Source organism: Anopheles bellator, chromosome 2 (assembly GCF_943735745.2).
Source record: "Anopheles bellator chromosome 2, idAnoBellAS_SP24_06.2, whole genome shotgun sequence".
In the NCBI taxonomy this organism is placed as follows: Eukaryota; Metazoa; Arthropoda; class Insecta; order Diptera; family Culicidae; genus Anopheles; species Anopheles bellator.
The window spans coordinates 15762006-15777889 of NC_071286.1; the positions used below are offsets into that span (position 1 = coordinate 15762006).

Consider the following 15884-nt stretch of genomic DNA (forward strand, 5'->3'; position numbering starts at 1 on the left):
AGTCCTATTATGTTCCCCGTTTGCATACTTTTAGGCGTTAAGGCGTTCGGTGCCAAACTTGTCGGAGATATTTGGTTTCATGAAGAATCTACGGACCTTTTTAAACGTTTTCATTTTCTCAGCGTTGGGTTTTGTGGGTTTTTTATCATCCGAAGAACCCAACCCTTGAAATATTATTTAAATGTTTGAAAGAATACTTATTAGTCTACTCTCCATGCAAATTTAAACCGATATTATTTTATTAAATACACGATTCGCGATATACTCATTGATGTTTTTCTCCATGATCAACAAAAATTTAACTATATCATGTATGGGTTTTTCACTACCTATAACCCAATGAAATGGAACTAATTTTAGGGTAAATGCTATGCATTGCTCGAATGAAAGTGAAGGCAATGCCAAACGTCAATATTTGATTTTTTTATATGAAAGAAAGATCCATTACCTTTCTAATGATTCTAATGAATATAGGTACATTATCGTAGCAGAACTGTTACAAATGATCACGTTAAAGTAGCTGCTAAAAGTTGGTATTAAAGTTCCATTTTCATCACTCTTTCGATTTTGGCAGATGAATTCTCGGAATTTACGCAACGTAGAAGGACGAAAATTCTGATTGGTCATGGATAACTTATCTATTTTAGGAAAATATAACTAAAACCCTTTTAAAGTTGATTTATGACCGCCTTTTCCCCACGGTGCCGTTTCCTTTCGCTAGGATAGGAATTAGGCACTTCTATTTTCACATTTTCACGACACATGCACACGCTCGCTTGGGCGCGTCCTTACCCGATGCTGATAAATGTTGCAAATTAATTTATGCTTTCGCTGATATAAATTACCTTCACGCTAGAATGACAAGCATGGCGGCGCAACCTGCTCGCTGCTGCTGCGGACTCCTTTGCCCCGGGTGGCAACGGTTTCATTTAATTCCCATTCCCCCGGTGCGCGGTCGCTGCAAACTTCCCGGTGGAGAATGGAAATTAATTAATCGGCTTTAATAATTCATCGTTATTACGAAGCGGCCAGACCAGCGAGCGTCCTAAGCAGCGTGACGCCCGCTAACGGCCCATTTCAGCGGCGGAGATTCCAGGCGAAGGATGAGGCCCCAAGGTCCCTGTCAAGGGGGAAGCCAGTCCAGGCCACAAATTTTCGCTCCTTCTAATTAAACTTAAAGTTCGGAATTCCAACTCGGAAACAGCGCGGACGGAGTCGCCCAGGATACGGTCCTGCGCCGGTGAAAGTTTTATTTGCTGAGCTACGGTCTGGGAGATGAGAATTGAGTATCAACCGTCCGCCGGCGTGTTAGACAGTTTATGAAACATAATACGGCACAAAGTGGCGTCCAGCAGTCTGCTGTTTCTGGCTGGCGCCTTGATGTGACGTTGCCAAACGAGCCACGGCTGGACGGGTTCTAAACAGGATTTGCATATCATTCTGCGTAAGGAGCAGTGGCTTCCGGCCCGAGCCGGAAGGACTGCCGGAGTGTACACCGAAATTAACGCACCGAATTAACCGGCCCGGAAAATCGTGGCCCACCCGAAATTATGGCGAACGGAACGGAACGCGTCTCTGGGGGGGCCAGGGCCATACCACGTGGCTGGATGTGCTTGGCAAAAACAACACAACGACGACACGAGAGCCGGGCTCCCGACTAACGAGGGTATTGGGCAAATATTTTCTGAACAATTTATTCAGCTAAATGGCGTCCTCCCTTGGGGGGAGCGAGATGATAAATAGAAGCGACGTGATAAATTCGCTTCCGAGCGAAATAGTTTCCCATTAGCGCAAATTAAAGGGCGACTGGAAGTGGTGCAAGCTTCCGGTGGAGGCGCCAACGGATACGACAAAGGGCCACATCGCCGATCGTGTCACAATGCCACCGATGAGCTGATGTTTTTATTATCCTTCAACGTGGCGTCCCAACCTTTCTGCTCCGTCGGAAACATATTGCCGGGCCCGCTTGTAATGTGGCCTGTGGTACTCAACTGAACAACCCGAAAAAGAAATGTCAAAAAGCGAAACCGTTGTTTGTACACCAACAATGCAATGCCATGGCACCAACGGTGGCAACATTCTAAGGCGCACAGCATCTTGGGGCCGACCGACAAAAGACGCTCGAAGTTCGCACAGTTTTCATCGTCTCGCTGGCATTGTTCCCGTTCCCGGGGCAGGTTATGAAACGGTTCCGGTTACTGTTCAATCATAAAAAGGCACCGAGCGCATTGAGCGCAGTTTCTTTTCACGGGCAGCTACGAACGCCGGATGCGCGGGCCAGAAATTCAGGACACGGGACAAACGGCAAACATAAAATAGCAGCGCATAAAAGCTTTCGCAACATCGTGCACCGTGCCGAATATGTCGGTGGCTGACTTGCACGTTGACGTTTGCACCAAGGACGTTTCGGAAAGGGAGGTCACCAAATTATGTTCACATCCTTTTGGTGGCTCTGTTTAAAACATAACCAGAGCTTAAAGCCCCAAGGTTGTCCTTAACCTAGTCGATTTTTTTGTCTTTTTTTGCCTTTAAAAGATTATCGCCGAGTTCCGTTTGAAGTGCCGAAAGGATATGCCGAAAAAGCGAAAATTGCAGAAAATTTTGACTTAATTTAATTAACACGGAACCTTCCCTGTGCGAACCTTCGGCTGCCTACATCGGCTCCTTTCTCTAATCGCTGCCAGGAAGAGACTTGCCGGTTCACGGTTCGGCCACCAAAATCTTGCAGCGTGCCCGGAATACGTACGACCGACCTCGAAACGCTGCTCCGGGCTAATGTAGACATCATGCGAACGCGTCGCGACTCTGCTATGTGTTCCGGTTTTTCGATACAACGAACGGCGCCACGTTCTTGTCTAAGAGGGGCCCGGAGTGGATAAAGAAACGATGGATGATGTTCTTGCCTTGGGAGCTGAAACTTCGCCAACCTCGTGTCCTTTTTGCGGGCTCTGTGTGTGGGGCTGAACGCTTTATTATTAAAACCAGTCCGTGGCCTAGTATCCTAGGGTGGGTTTTGCTGCGGGCAGAGATTGAAATAAATGGGCCATTAAGCCCCTGGTGTGCGGTAGCTATGCGGTGCGTGACTGATGGAAAATCGATTTTCTTGCTTGCTCTGTCTCGAAAACCGAAATGGGATGATTGATGCGTTCGGTTAAGTAAAACTGTCACGCCGCGCTCTTCGTGTATGCCATGCGGTCAGCGAGTGTCATATTTGATTTATTTGAATCCGGCAACTGTTGATTGGATGAATTCAGTTACACGACACGACGGCACCGGCGAAACCTTTCGGCCGGCTTTAGCGGAACTTTTTGATGATCGTGTAGTATGAAAAGGACGCCTTTAGCACCTGGAAGGAGCAGAATGGAACTGAAATTGAAAATGGGCGGCTAATAACCCACGACCCCCGAAGCGCCTTACGGTGTAGTAGGTTTCCAGGTTCAGCTCGTACAGCTTCATCCCCGTCAGCCGCACCGGTCGCTGGGCGTTCATCAGGACGATGAGCATCCGGCGGCGGTACAAGGCCCCACACAGCTGCCAGGGCGAGTTCCAGAGGGCATCACCCACCTTGAAGGCCTGAAAGGAATCGGACGACAATCGAAAGCATAGCTCCAATCCACCGACGTACCTGGTTCTGCAGGATCTGCCCGAGGAAGCAGTACAGATAGAGCTCCGACATAGTCAGCGTGAAATACTCAAGCACATTTATAAGCTTCATCGTGGACAAACTTTCCTGCAAAAGAAAACGGAGTGTCCGGAGCGTGGAGGGCACCGCAGGACCGTAACTTACCACCGTGGCCATGAAGGCGAGAAAGCAAAGTAGCAGGACAATGTGAAACAATTTCAGCAGCACGTACGGGTGGTAACAGTCCTCCAGGAGCTCACAATACCGGAGCACCACCAGATGGTGCCGGATGCAGTCGTCCAGGGCCGTGGTCAGCTCGGCCGATAGCTCCTCCAGATAGCGCTGTGATGCCGGTAGTGAATTCGTAGCCGGAACGGTCGCTACCGTCGCTCGGATCGTGTCGAGATCCTCCAGGAAGGCCTCCCGCAGCAAGTAGTCACCAAGCGTTTCGATCGTACAGTTCCGCTGCCCATTCCGCAGCTCGGCTCCGTGGCCACCGTTCAGCAGCATGGCCGTTTGGCGCACGTTCAGCAAACTGCAGCACAGCAGGTCGAACTGATTGCAGGCCACAAACACGAACACCATGAAGAGGGCTCCGGCCAGCCCGAACACCAGACTGACCTGTAGCTGTCCCAGCACCTGGCAGATGTACGCCAGCTCGTACATTGGCGAGCGGTGGACATCGACCGGGTACCAGCAGGGAAACGGGAGCGTCCGTTGCTGCGACAGGATCGGATAGATGGCCCAGTGCATGGCGCCGAGCACGCAGAGTATCATCCACCAGAAGAGGCACCGGTTGGCGAAGCGATAGCAGGAGCTGATCGACAGATAGTACACCCCGATCGCGGACCGTTTGCGGAAGTAACGCTGGGAGTAGTGGTACAGTTGGCGCACCTTCGGCTCGTACAGTCGCAGGTACACGTAGAGGGGGGCCAGGATCGAGTAGATGCTGGTGGTGATTAGCGCCAGAAACAGCTCGTCGTAGCTCAGGCTCGTGGTGACGGTCGTGATCAGGTGGAACGCCGCGATGTGCACGCAGATGAAGCACCAGAACATTTGGTACAGGACGTCCAGAGTGCGCGACAGGGGGAAGAACCGTCGGCGTAGACATCCCGGCAGGTACGGGTCGTAGTCGGTTGGCCATACGGCGATGAACCGTAGCATCCGCTCGAGCATCCGAAAGTTCAGCTCAATCGTGCCGTCCTCCTCACTGCTCGGCTTGAGCATTTTGTCGGGGTCCCGAAGCTTCCGGTTTCCGGTCGGGTCGGCGCTCCACGCAAAAGACCAACATAACGCCCACGGAGAACCCTTTTATCAAACGGGCCGTGGGAATGGGACCCCAGGAACGAGAAACATGGAAAATGGTTGGAAACAAATTATTCAACACCGAACACCACTATTGGCGAGTGACGTTTTGGGGCTTTCGGGCGAGTTAATTGCCAAATTAAGTATAAATGATTGAGCAACTAGTCGAGTGTGCGGTCGAGTGGTTGATTCGTGGCCATTCAGGGGTTTTCAGGGAACGGAACGGAAAGGCTTTCGGTTCAAAAGGCTGCGCCGGTGTGAAATTTATAATCCCCGAAAAGGTGACGAAGACGAACTAATGGACAGCCATGGCTTAGAGGCCCAATTAACGACGGGTTCCTACCTTTTGGGGCGCATTACCAGGGTGGATCCGGTAACCGCGAAAAACAATGACTAATTCAAATACTCGGCAACGAAAGCGTAACGTAACGTGGTGACTTTTGCTGTCGTTATGATTATTTCATCACGTTGAAACGAGGCAAAGTTTTGAATGATTTATCACCAACTGTCACTGGTTTAAAACAACTCACTGTGGAAGGCCAAAAGTATGGCCAAAAATAATTGAAAAATTGCTGACACATTCCGGTTGAAAAGTCCCGGGCTTAGGGGGGAAAACGAGAGCCACACAAAACCATTCCAGCGCCGCTCCAACAATTCAATACCACTTTTGTGGAACGATTTATCTTGCTTGCTTCAAAATAGGCATCAGTTTCAGCGAAAACCTCTTCATTCGGCCGAAATTTCTTACCGATCAGCTTTTTTGAGGCCTCACAGATTTCTAATAAAACTGTACAATACTCACTGTTGATTGAATTGCGCTTCTTAAGACAGTCAATGAACCACCACACCATATCAACAGGGCCAAACATTGCTCAGGATCAAGAACACGTTCTTAATTTTTGGTCAAACGCGTGTCAGCAAACGCGGCAATTTTAACAGAGTTTTCTCCACGTCAAATACTCACGCAATATAAATCCAACGCATCTTGATGGTCAATTGATATCACCGAAACGCAAAATTAAAAATCGCACCCATCAAAAATTCTCTCGAAGTAGAGGAATTGAGGGTAGTGGTCCTCCCTTCTTCGTTTTCGAAAAATGGGGTACAATGACGCTGCCAACCCATACTGCGCACCATGCAGTCAGCTTTTCTGGATGCAAATACCTCTCTAGAACCGCTTGAAGGTTTTCAGTGCCCCAGATGTGGCAATTTCGTTCGTTTACGTGGCCCGCAAGTGAAAAATGTGGCTCGTCGCTGATGAAAATTTTGATGGAAACTGATCGTTTTCGCATCCCCTCGAATCTACGAAATGGATGAGACTGTAATTGAAAAATGCAATAAGACTAGCGCCATTTATGTACTAGCCTCGGGACTTTTCAGCCCATTTGTTATCAACAATTCAAACATGATTTAAGTAATTTGAAGTGATGTCTTCGAAAGGTTATCTGAGAGACCTTGGGCAGTTTGGATTAAAATATAATGATCCTTGCTGCTTGCTTGAACTATTTTCACACAAATTTTGATTGTCGTTCATTGTAATTTTTAGTCAATGATTGAACAGAGCCTGTTCATGATATTTTTGAAACGCGTCATCTTGAATCGAGTCGAACGGTGACGAAATTTATGTTGATGGCCTGATTGGCGTTGAAAATGAAGATTGACAAGGATCTCCCCGGGTTCGGGAGACACTAAGGTGCCCCTACGAATCAGAATCTACGGTATTACTATATTCCCTGCTGGTAAAATGACTTCCGCCCGATCCCCGTTTTCTTTCCGAAAAGCAAAACTCGCCGACTCGCCGGGTCCTTTTAAACAAGAAAGTCTTTAATAGCAATACGCAATACAACAAACTGTAACAAAATTGACTCTTTTTTGCTTATATTAATGAGTAAACAGGAAAAATCTCAATTCTCGTTCAAGAACGTACGAAAGCAGAGGGTGCGTACCCAACGCCGGATGGTGAACCGAGACCGAGACCCCGCCGAGACAGAGAGCAGGACCCCGCTGGCAGGATCTTGTCTTAGCTCTTGCAAACTCCGCGCCGGTCCGTTGTCTCAGCTCCGCTTTCGCGCTTCGCTGGATTCGCTGCGTTCGCTTTACCAATGGTGGTGGTGGTGGTGGTGATGGTGGTAGACGACTTTATAAGCCACTGAAATCTTTAGCCATTTCTCCGAAACCGAAAACATGGTCAACCTTCGCCCGAAGCCTGACGAGAGCCACGGGTTTTCTCGGTACTAACGCTACACGCAAAAAAAACACAATACGATAGTAGTGTTGCTAGTACGGTGCCTAGGGGATGAAGGAGCGAAACAATGGGACTGACCCGCCCACTAGCGATGGAAGATGGGAAGATGGGATTATGATTTGTTTTTTTTTTTTGGTTTTCGCTGGGTGTGCCTATTTCGATCCCAGGCCTATCGGAACCGGCCGGATCGAAAGGGGCGCGCACCGGATGATGGTATGATGGGGATGTGGTGGTGGTGGTGATGGTGAGGAGAGCCCTAGTCGATGGTCAGCTGCCGGAAGGTTCCGTCCATGCCGAACAGCTCGTCCGCCGTCTTGGGAGCGCCCGGTCTGAGCGACTCGTTCGCCTTGGAGGCTTCCTGCTCCTTGAACCAGCCAGTGTACTCGGCCATCTTGGCGCGCCACTGATCGTTCAGTTCCTTCGCCGACCCGGCACTGCCACCGTACTCGCTCGGCAGCATCTCCTTCGGCACGAACTTGTACAGGTCCTCGATGTTGCTGTGGATGTGGATGCGCTCGCGGATCTTCTCCTTCAGGAACGGCTTCACGAAGTTGACGATCGTGTCGACGATCGGCGACACGTTGATCACGTGCACCTCCTTCAGCTTCACCGGGTAGGCCTCCTGGACGCAGATCAGGAACTTCTTCACCAGCGCCGGCGTGAACTTGGCGAAGTGCGTCGGCGTGGCGACGCTCGCGTCCAGCACGTACACGTCGCCGGCCACCCCGACCGACTCCTCCGACAGGCGGATGTCGCCGATCATCAGCGTGGCCTTCATCGACTCGACCACGTTCGGCGTGGCGATGTCCTTCTCCGTTCCGCGCAGCATCACCACGCGGCACCCGTTCGGCGTCAGACCCGGCAGCGGTGGCATGTGACTAACGGGCGAAAAGGACACAGGCATTAGCCGGCCATCCAATGCAGCGCTGGGGAAACGTGACTTACATGACGTTCAGGACCTCGGCCATCTCCGCGCGGTTAACGTCCCGCTCGGTGAAGAACTCCGGCACGGCGTTGCGCATGGTGTAGTACATGTCCAGCTTCTGCTTGACGCGCTCCAGACTGAACTTGCAGCCCCGCAGGAAGGTGCGCAGGCGGGCATCGTCCATGTCCTTCGGCAGGTGCGGCTGCTTGCTGAGCCACTCGCGGATGATGCCGATGTCGCGCTCGATGTCGGCCGGGTTCGCGGGCTCCCGCAGCTCCTCCTTGATCTTGGCGCTCAGCTCTCCGGACGGCTGGACGAGAGTCATCTGCCGGGAGGACACGGAGGAGGAGGAGGAGCACGGTGGTGGTCAGTTTCGTCGATCACAAAATCGCAACCTGTGGCCCGTGACCGATGTTAAAACGCCACCCAGCAACCTTGAGCTAGTAAGATTTATGCCGGAGTTCGAAGCGGAGCGGATGAAAGTTGGCGTTTTTTGATGGCGTCGGCCTTCATCGGGCAACACGATAGGCCGTGCCGTGTTTTTTGCCAAAGTGGGAACGAGTTTTGGTAAACGTTGACTTCTTGCTGGCTCGCTCGCTGGAGCCCCCGGATCCGGAACAATCGGCCCATCACGCGACGATGACTCGCTCCAGACGCCGCGTGGCGCGTCTGGCGTGCGCTTTTCCGACACCACTAATTATGGAGCCTGGCCAACGGCAACAGGGGGAACCCTTCCGTGGGGAAAACCCAGCCTAGCCCCAGAATGGTCCAATTAGGCGCCGCTAGGTAGCAGCAGCCGTCGCCGTGCGCTCTTATCGTCTGCGCTCCGTCATGCTTCGTGTGATTACTGGCACCGTGTACTGCGTGCTTCGGACGTCTTGCGGAACGAAACCGTCGGCCAACCGGAGACCGGGCGGGGTGCGGGGGGGGGGCTTCAATCAACAGTGGTGTGCATCCAAACAAACCATCCGACCACGCCACTGCGCTTATGCAATGTGCGCGAGCCGCGCTCAAATCCCCACCGAATCGATGTTGCCAATGTTGTGGTCCGTCCGGCTGTGGTCCGTTGGAAACAAAGGCCCCCATCATCACCGGACCAATAGTGAGACAGAGCGTGGCAGGGAGCGAAGCAAACCAAGAAACAGACCCCACGGTATGTGAAATTGAGCTATGAAGCAACCCGAATAATGGCCATAATGAGCACCTGGCCCGAAGCGCCAACAACTGTTGCAACGTGGCGAAGATGCGAGGCCTGTGCGAGTTCATGGATACGGGGCGAACGGTGACTGCGATTGATCAGGTTGTTCAAAAAGTTTCGTTGTGTTGGTACACTCTTCAATTGAACGTATGTGAAGTTTCCAAAGCCAAAAGTTTAAAAGCAAAGGAAATTCATGAACGGCTGTTGAAGGGATATAAGGAATCTTCACCTTCCATTAGTATAGTAGAAAGATGCGTTGCTGAATTTAAACGTGCCGGAACAAGACTTGAAGACGATCCAAGTTAAGGATGTCCAAAAGCAGTAGCAACACCCGAATCCTACCCGTAAAAAAACGCAATTGAATGCAACTATCTCGGCAATAGTTGGTGCGTTTTTGAAAGGATAAAGTGGATTATGAGACTTGGGACTATCATCATTATCCTGAATAACATAGCAAGAGGCTAAAGAGTGGTTTGCTGAAGAAAACAATCCTTTTTCTTCCGGACAATGCACCGTGTCACAAGAGCATTTTGACAATGGCAATAATCCATAAAGTTAAGTTCCAATTGTTGCAGCATTCACTATATTCACCAGATTAGGCCTCTAGTGACTTCCATCTGTTTCCAGATCTAAAGAAATTTCAGCTTTGGAGGCATCCAGCTTTGGAAGCGTCCAGCTTCCAGCATCTCGCTTTAGAGCTTGAAATCGTCAACCGAAATCTCGTCGGAACAAGTGTCTGGAAGTTCCGGTAAAACATACTGAATAAAGTGTATTTCAAACCATGAAATTGCGGTGTTCTTACTGAACCGCAAAACTTATGGAACAGCCCAGTACCTTCCATCCGTGAGCTTTTTCTACCGTGGCCGGTCCTCAGACGCAGTGCTGAAGGTTAACTTTGTTTTCGTTTGCAAACGCCAAACGGGGGGGGACAGGGGCCCGGTTTCGGTTTTTTCTCGAGCCTCTCGGGATTTTATTAAGTTCTCATTGCCGGCTTAGCAAACGGCGAGTGGCGGTAGGCGAAAGGGGGTCGTCCCCGTCCCCACGTGCGCGCCCTTGGGTCTAGCCCGGCGGCCGACTGTCAGCCACTGAAATGACGCTGACATTGACTTCGGGGGCGCCGTTGACGCGCAGAGCAAATGATTGAATAATTTAGGCGAGGCGAGGTTTAGGTTGCCAAGGCCCGCGGGGCACCCGGACAGCACCGACCCGCACCCCACGGTCGGTCATCAAACATTCGAGCGAAAGTAAAGGATGGAGTTTTTATTTCGCCCATCGGCGCAGAGTTGTTGCGTAAATTGGATTATTAAATCAATGTCAACATCGGTCGGTCGGGTTTTCGCCGTGGCCCACCCACAGCCTTGCTGCAGTCTTGGCCACCCCCTTTTTTTCGGCGGGAAAAGTTTCGGTCAACACGAAGACGGTGGACAGACAGCAGACCCTGCAACGCCCGTGGGCCTTTTCGGTTTGACGTCACACCGACGGGGTCGTCCGGCCCGAAACTGAATTATCATTAATGCCGTGTTATTTCTCATCATTCGGCGCCAAATGATGTGCACCCGTCTGGACGTCGGCACAAGGCAGATAGAGAGCGTCGACAGATGGAACCCGTAAATGCCACACTCTGTGGCCCCGGTAGACTGAGAAATTGTTGGACAATTTGTTGCATTGCCACTAGAGTTGCGTAATGCCCCCATCTCTCGGTCTAAAGCGCGGAGTTTCAAATCTGTAATGCTCAATCATCACGTTGACGGACCTCAGGCAACTATTGGCCACGGGACGGTGCGGCTTTAAAGCGAAAGCGATTTAATTTTTACGCCAAATTTGAGACACGCTCCACGCGGGGGCTCCATTCCGGTCCCTTTTTGCTGCACGAAGTGGCCGAGAGCCAGTCGAAGAAAGGTTTTTTCTCCGGCACTTCAACCCGTGCTCTTGGCCTTCCGGTACCGGGCCAACACAATTCACTTCCTAATTAACACTCTCGGGGGAAGTGGTCCTCTTGATGCTTCGTTTTTCCCTTCCCCCCTTCCTCCCCGTGAGCCACTAAGTGGAGCGTTGCCCCAGGCAGACTGCCCTTCGACGATCCATTAGTCGCCATCCGTCCGGAGTGCGGAGGGTTTTTCTAACCAGCTCAAGGCTGGCGAAAGAATAATCTGTGGACTAGCTTCCCGCAAACGGGACCGCAAGCAAATTGGAGTAGATGTGCGGTGTTTGGCCGTGGATTCGTTGGCCGGGAAACTATCTTGAAGCGATTCGATCACGGACCGGTGAAAGCCCCTCGGTGGCCCAAATGTTTTCCCGCTTTTCTTTGGGCCGCAACAACAAAGCCTCCCGCGAGGGCGGCGAGTTTGGGCGCACAATCAGTCGAGTGGGTTCCGGTTCTGGAATGGAAAATGTTTTCTTGATTTCTTGAACAGAAAAAAACACACCCAACCGAGGCCCCGGCGAGACCCGGGCTAGGAAAAGGCTGGCATTTTCCACTGCCAATCCCATGAATATTTAAAATGACTATTCTTTCGGGCGCCGGTTCCGGAGGCACTTATTTGAAAGGAAATAAAATAAGGATAACCCTCGCAATTCGCCGGGTGCCGTTCTTTCATGCAATTCCCCACGTCCCGGAAGGACGCTCGAACGGAAACGAATGTTCTTCATAAATCTTCCCACCGGGACCTGGGGACCAACCCGAGCCTAACGGATCCCCGAGCGGCGAACGAGCATGTTTGACAATTTCGTTCGCTCGCTCTCTCTCTCTCCATCCTGTATTCCATCTCAGCGCCTGGCCAAGTGCTGAAGACCAGCATGTGTTGCTCAGCCGGTCCTCAGCCAGCCGACGAAAAACCCAGAATCCTCGGCAGGTATTGCGGCTGGCAGCACACAAAAGCAATTGCAGGTCTTTCGCAATTGCACCGCGTACCGCTCGATTATAACGACGAACGGGAGGCCCCGACGCCACGCCAATCTCGTAGCGGGGTCGCAACCGCACCGAGTTATGCTGTAGGCCGTATGCTAGCGAAAGTTATGCAACAGACACTCTAGCGTGTTGCCGTTTGCTACACTGGCCTACCCGAGAGCCAAACGCTGCTACGTCGAAAAGCTAGGCCGAGATCGACCGAAGCAGCATCGGGGCCCGCTCGCTCGCTATGCTGCCAGCCTCGGCACTGCGACTCGTTTGGTAACCACTTCATGACCCTATTTGCCAGCGAACGATCCACCCGTTCGGGGCGCGCCGTGGCTTCACCGAGCAAAGGCCGCATTTCAAGTGCGGTGATGATGTAGCATCACCAACAGTCATCGGCCGTCATTGCCTAGTGCCGGCAGCATAAGTGTGTCCTTCCGGAGGGCTTTGATGCTCGGAACGGAATCTGTCAGCATGCAGGGAGATCAAAGGGAATTTCAGGGCCACAAAACGGTGATCCAAACCATCAGCGACAACGAAGAGTACCGATTATCGGCCCAAAAGAATATGGCAGCCGTAAATTGCCAGCACTCGGGGCAGACTTTGGGCCCAACGGGCCACATTACCGGGCCACTTAACAAGTGGGTTATTTATGGCCTACACCCCACGGAGATGTTTGGTAAAATTTACATCCCAGGCCGTGGCCTGTGGCCACGGCACAAGTGTCCGAACCTCCCTGCGGCGAAGGATGGCACAACTTACCGACACTTTTCCGGGATCCCCGGGAACGGACGAAGTTGTAAACAACTTTTAACGGAACCGGAACTGTAGCGTTCAGAATTTATGATAGTTACCCAGCTCGATCGATTTGCTGGCCCACCGTTTGGGGCCTTCGGTCTCCGGATAGAAAAGTTTGGCCGCGAACTTTCCACAACAGACGGAACCACAACGGAGGCGGTTTTTTCCACGTCATCGACCCGCCAAAAGATTTACGACCCAGGCCAGCCCAGGCTCATGGGTTCGGAAATCGATAACCCCGGCGCATGATGAACCGGTCGAGACGTGGGTCCTGAAGATGAACTCGATTCCCGACCGGGATGACCCGCCGAAGGTAACAGATGCAAATGAAGCACGGGTGGGGTTGGAAAATTGGGACACCAGCCCCGACGGGCCCCGACAGGCCCCGACAGGGGTCACTAGCCCACCGCTTCTAGCGCTGGTCGAATATATTAATGATCCCTGGGAGTGGCGTGAGCATCGTTTCGGTGGCCGCACGTGGCACGCGCGGATCATAAATATGAAAGCTCCGTTCCAATATCCACCGCCCCGAAAAGGGGGTCAACGATCTCTGTCGGTGGTTGGAGAAAATTGGAAAACGCGAACACACGCGGCCCGTTCGCAGGCCCCGTTTTTCCTCCGATCGGTGAAAGGCCTGGAGAAAAGCGTTCCTTTTCGGCACACCGTCCGGAAAATGGGGTTGCGAATCGGAAAACTTTTGCACACGCCAAACTGGAGCACGCGGCCCAGCTGATCGATAATTCGCGAAGCGGCCGCGCGGGAAAACTGGAACTCGTTGCTGAAGAAGCTGCGCTTTCTCCTGCTTCGGCCCCATCTCTCCTGGGGATAAGGTGCACAAAAGGTGGCCGCGTTTAATGGGCAGCCGTGAAAGTTAATGCCAATTAGTTTTGCGTGGTTTTTTTTGTCCGGGTTTTAGAGGAAGCATTGCCTGGTCTGCTGGACTGTTATGATGGTGGTTATGATGATTAGCACCGGGAACAATGAGGCTGAAGCAATTACATACATAACGTTACGTTCGCTGTTATCGATTATTTTGTTAGCTGACATGAGTGTCCGGGGCCCACATGCATCAAAGGCCAACCGGGCAACCAACCGGGGAAGTGTGTTAGAATGCGACACCGATTAGATGGCACCGATCCCGGCGAAGGTGTTATGTTTGGACCCTCTCCCCCCGGAATCCCCGGATTAGACGCTAAGTACGTGGCTGGCGCATCGCGTGACCGCAAGCGGGATGTTAAACGCACGTGGCACGTGGCGCATGCAACAGTGAGCCTCCAGCCTCCAACCTGTTCAAAAACGTACCTTCCACTTCAGGTCTGTGGTGGAGAAATTGGTCTCCTTGTGCACGGTCGGTGGCATCGTGGGACTTGGACTGTGGGTTTTGTGTTTGGTTTTGTGGAACTTTTGGGCCTATCTTTTGCGATACCCTGGGCTAGGCGTTTCGTACCGTTGGTTTGTGAGGCACCGCGCAGCGTAGAAAGAGAAGAAATGATCGATTAGAATAGAGAAGTAATGTGAACGTGAAAATAGGGAAAGGTATGAGGCACACTGATCTATGGCGATCGATCGAAACTCGATCGGGAATGGGAACGCGTGAGCATTCCGTGCCGGAAACGAGTTTCCAACTTTTCCGGCTGCTCCTTTCACCATTGAACTGGGGAAAAAATGGGCTGCTCCGAGAGTCGCGTTAGGCTCTCTAACCGAAAGTGATCTAAATCTTGTCTGGGGCACACAGCACACTAAGAAACCAGTCGAGGCACTTGCGGTCCATGTTTAATCCACTGGCCGCCAACGTTGCGCAATGCTGCCGTTCTGCCGCTGGAGCCCTTTTTGCGCTAACGAGAGACAGAGTGTCGCAATCCGCAGAGCCCGCGACCGGTCCGCGACCGATCGCGGACGGGACCGTACACATTTTCACGCCCCGAGATCACTGGTGGCCACGGATTGTGCAACGGAGTAACGGGGCACGACGTTCACTGCGTCTTCCGCGGTACACACGGATCACTCGGCCGAACCCGAATATACCTTGCTGGGTTGTGAGCTGTGCTGGCTTCTGGCGGTGACCACGAAGTACGCGAACACTCTTTGGCAGCGGCGATCACCGGGGTAACGGGTCTGCGGATCGGCAGTGTCGGCGGCCTAACGCTGGAGATCCGGTTAGAGAGGCTCTTGGGGCTGGATCACTCTGCACTGCGGCACCACTGGAACCGAACTGAACGATGGTCTGCGGTGTGCCGGGAGGTAATATTTAAAGAACCGCCACACACAACCACACCGCGGTGCTACGTTGGTCCGTGCGGCTCACCAATACCACCGGAGCCACCACGGCCCCCCCCCCCCAAGGTGGTGGGGATCCAGCGTCGTGTTCCAGCAGCAAAGCGTGAAGATCACCGGTGGTGGCGGCCGGGTGGCTTAGCGGTTGTTTCGGACGTTGCGTTGAATTTCTCTGGCGTGGCTGGCTCTTGGAGCGGGGCGCGAACGATGCGCGAAAAATTCATAAAGACGCAACCAAGCGCCAAGCGGGAGGCGGCCATCGTGGTGCGCGAAACCAGGCGGTGAGTCACTTGCGTGGACCCACGCACGCAGACATGCGCAGGTGGCGGAAGCATTTCTTCATCTCCAGCCAGCCGGCGGGTGTATCGCATGCATCCAAGGAATTCTAGCCACTGGACAGCCACCGACATCTAGTACCTGTTTAAAAAGTCGAAAATCGGATTTTTGGCAAAGACATTACATGTTTATGGTATTGAAATGAAAAACTCTATTTTGTTTTGTTTGGTGGTTTGGCCTTCTCTTTGGTAGCTTGTGGATGCCCGGACGAAAGAAATGTTCTTTGATGGGAGTTTCTGGTACACCACACCTTTCTGGTCCCACCGGACACACAGCATTGTTGTTTTT

General features: G+C 52.2%; 2 protein-coding genes across 2 annotated transcripts; both read right to left on the reverse strand.

Annotated features, from left to right (window-relative positions):
- Positions 1–3295: 3295 nt before the first annotated feature.
- On the reverse strand, positions 3296–4849 carry LOC131207077 (odorant receptor 83a). Its single transcript, XM_058199685.1, has 4 exons — positions 3788–4849; positions 3626–3730; positions 3418–3573; positions 3296–3346 (listed from the first exon to the last, which is right to left on the reverse strand). Exons 1-4 carry the CDS (start codon positions 4847–4849, stop codon positions 3296–3298), a joined length of 1374 nt encoding a protein of 457 aa, XP_058055668.1.
- Positions 4850–7383: 2534 nt separating this feature from the next.
- On the reverse strand, positions 7384–14345 carry LOC131208692 (alpha-tocopherol transfer protein-like). Its single transcript, XM_058201512.1, has 3 exons — positions 14289–14345; positions 8118–8422; positions 7384–8050 (listed from the first exon to the last, which is right to left on the reverse strand). The coding sequence occupies exons 1-3, from the start codon at positions 14343–14345 to the stop codon at positions 7429–7431; spliced, it is 984 nt and encodes a 327-aa protein (XP_058057495.1). The 3' UTR covers positions 7384–7428.
- Between the last annotated feature and the right edge of the window lie 1539 nt (positions 14346–15884).

Bases quoted from the DNA above. Each gene is read 5' to 3' on its own strand.
- LOC131207077 (XM_058199685.1), bottom strand. From the start codon at position 4,849: ATGCTCAAGCCGAGCAGTGAGGAGGACGGCACGATTGAGCTGAACTTT. The intron at 3,731-3,787 runs GTAAGTTACGGT...TTTCTTTTGCAG, and splicing joins TCGCCTTCATGGCCACGGTG to GAAAGTTTGTCCACGATGAA. The intron at 3,347-3,417 runs GTAAGGCGCTTC...TGCTCCTTCCAG, and splicing joins ACCTGGAAACCTACTACACC to GTGCTAAAGGCGTCCTTTTC.
- LOC131208692 (XM_058201512.1), bottom strand. From the start codon at position 14,345: ATGCCACCGACCGTGCACAAGGAGACCAATTTCTCCACCACAGACCTG. The intron at 8,423-14,288 runs GTACGTTTTTGA...TCCTCCCGGCAG, and splicing joins CCACAGACCTGAAGTGGAAG to ATGACTCTCGTCCAGCCGTC. The intron at 8,051-8,117 runs GTAAGTCACGTT...TTCGCCCGTTAG, and splicing joins GCCGAGGTCCTGAACGTCAT to TCACATGCCACCGCTGCCGG.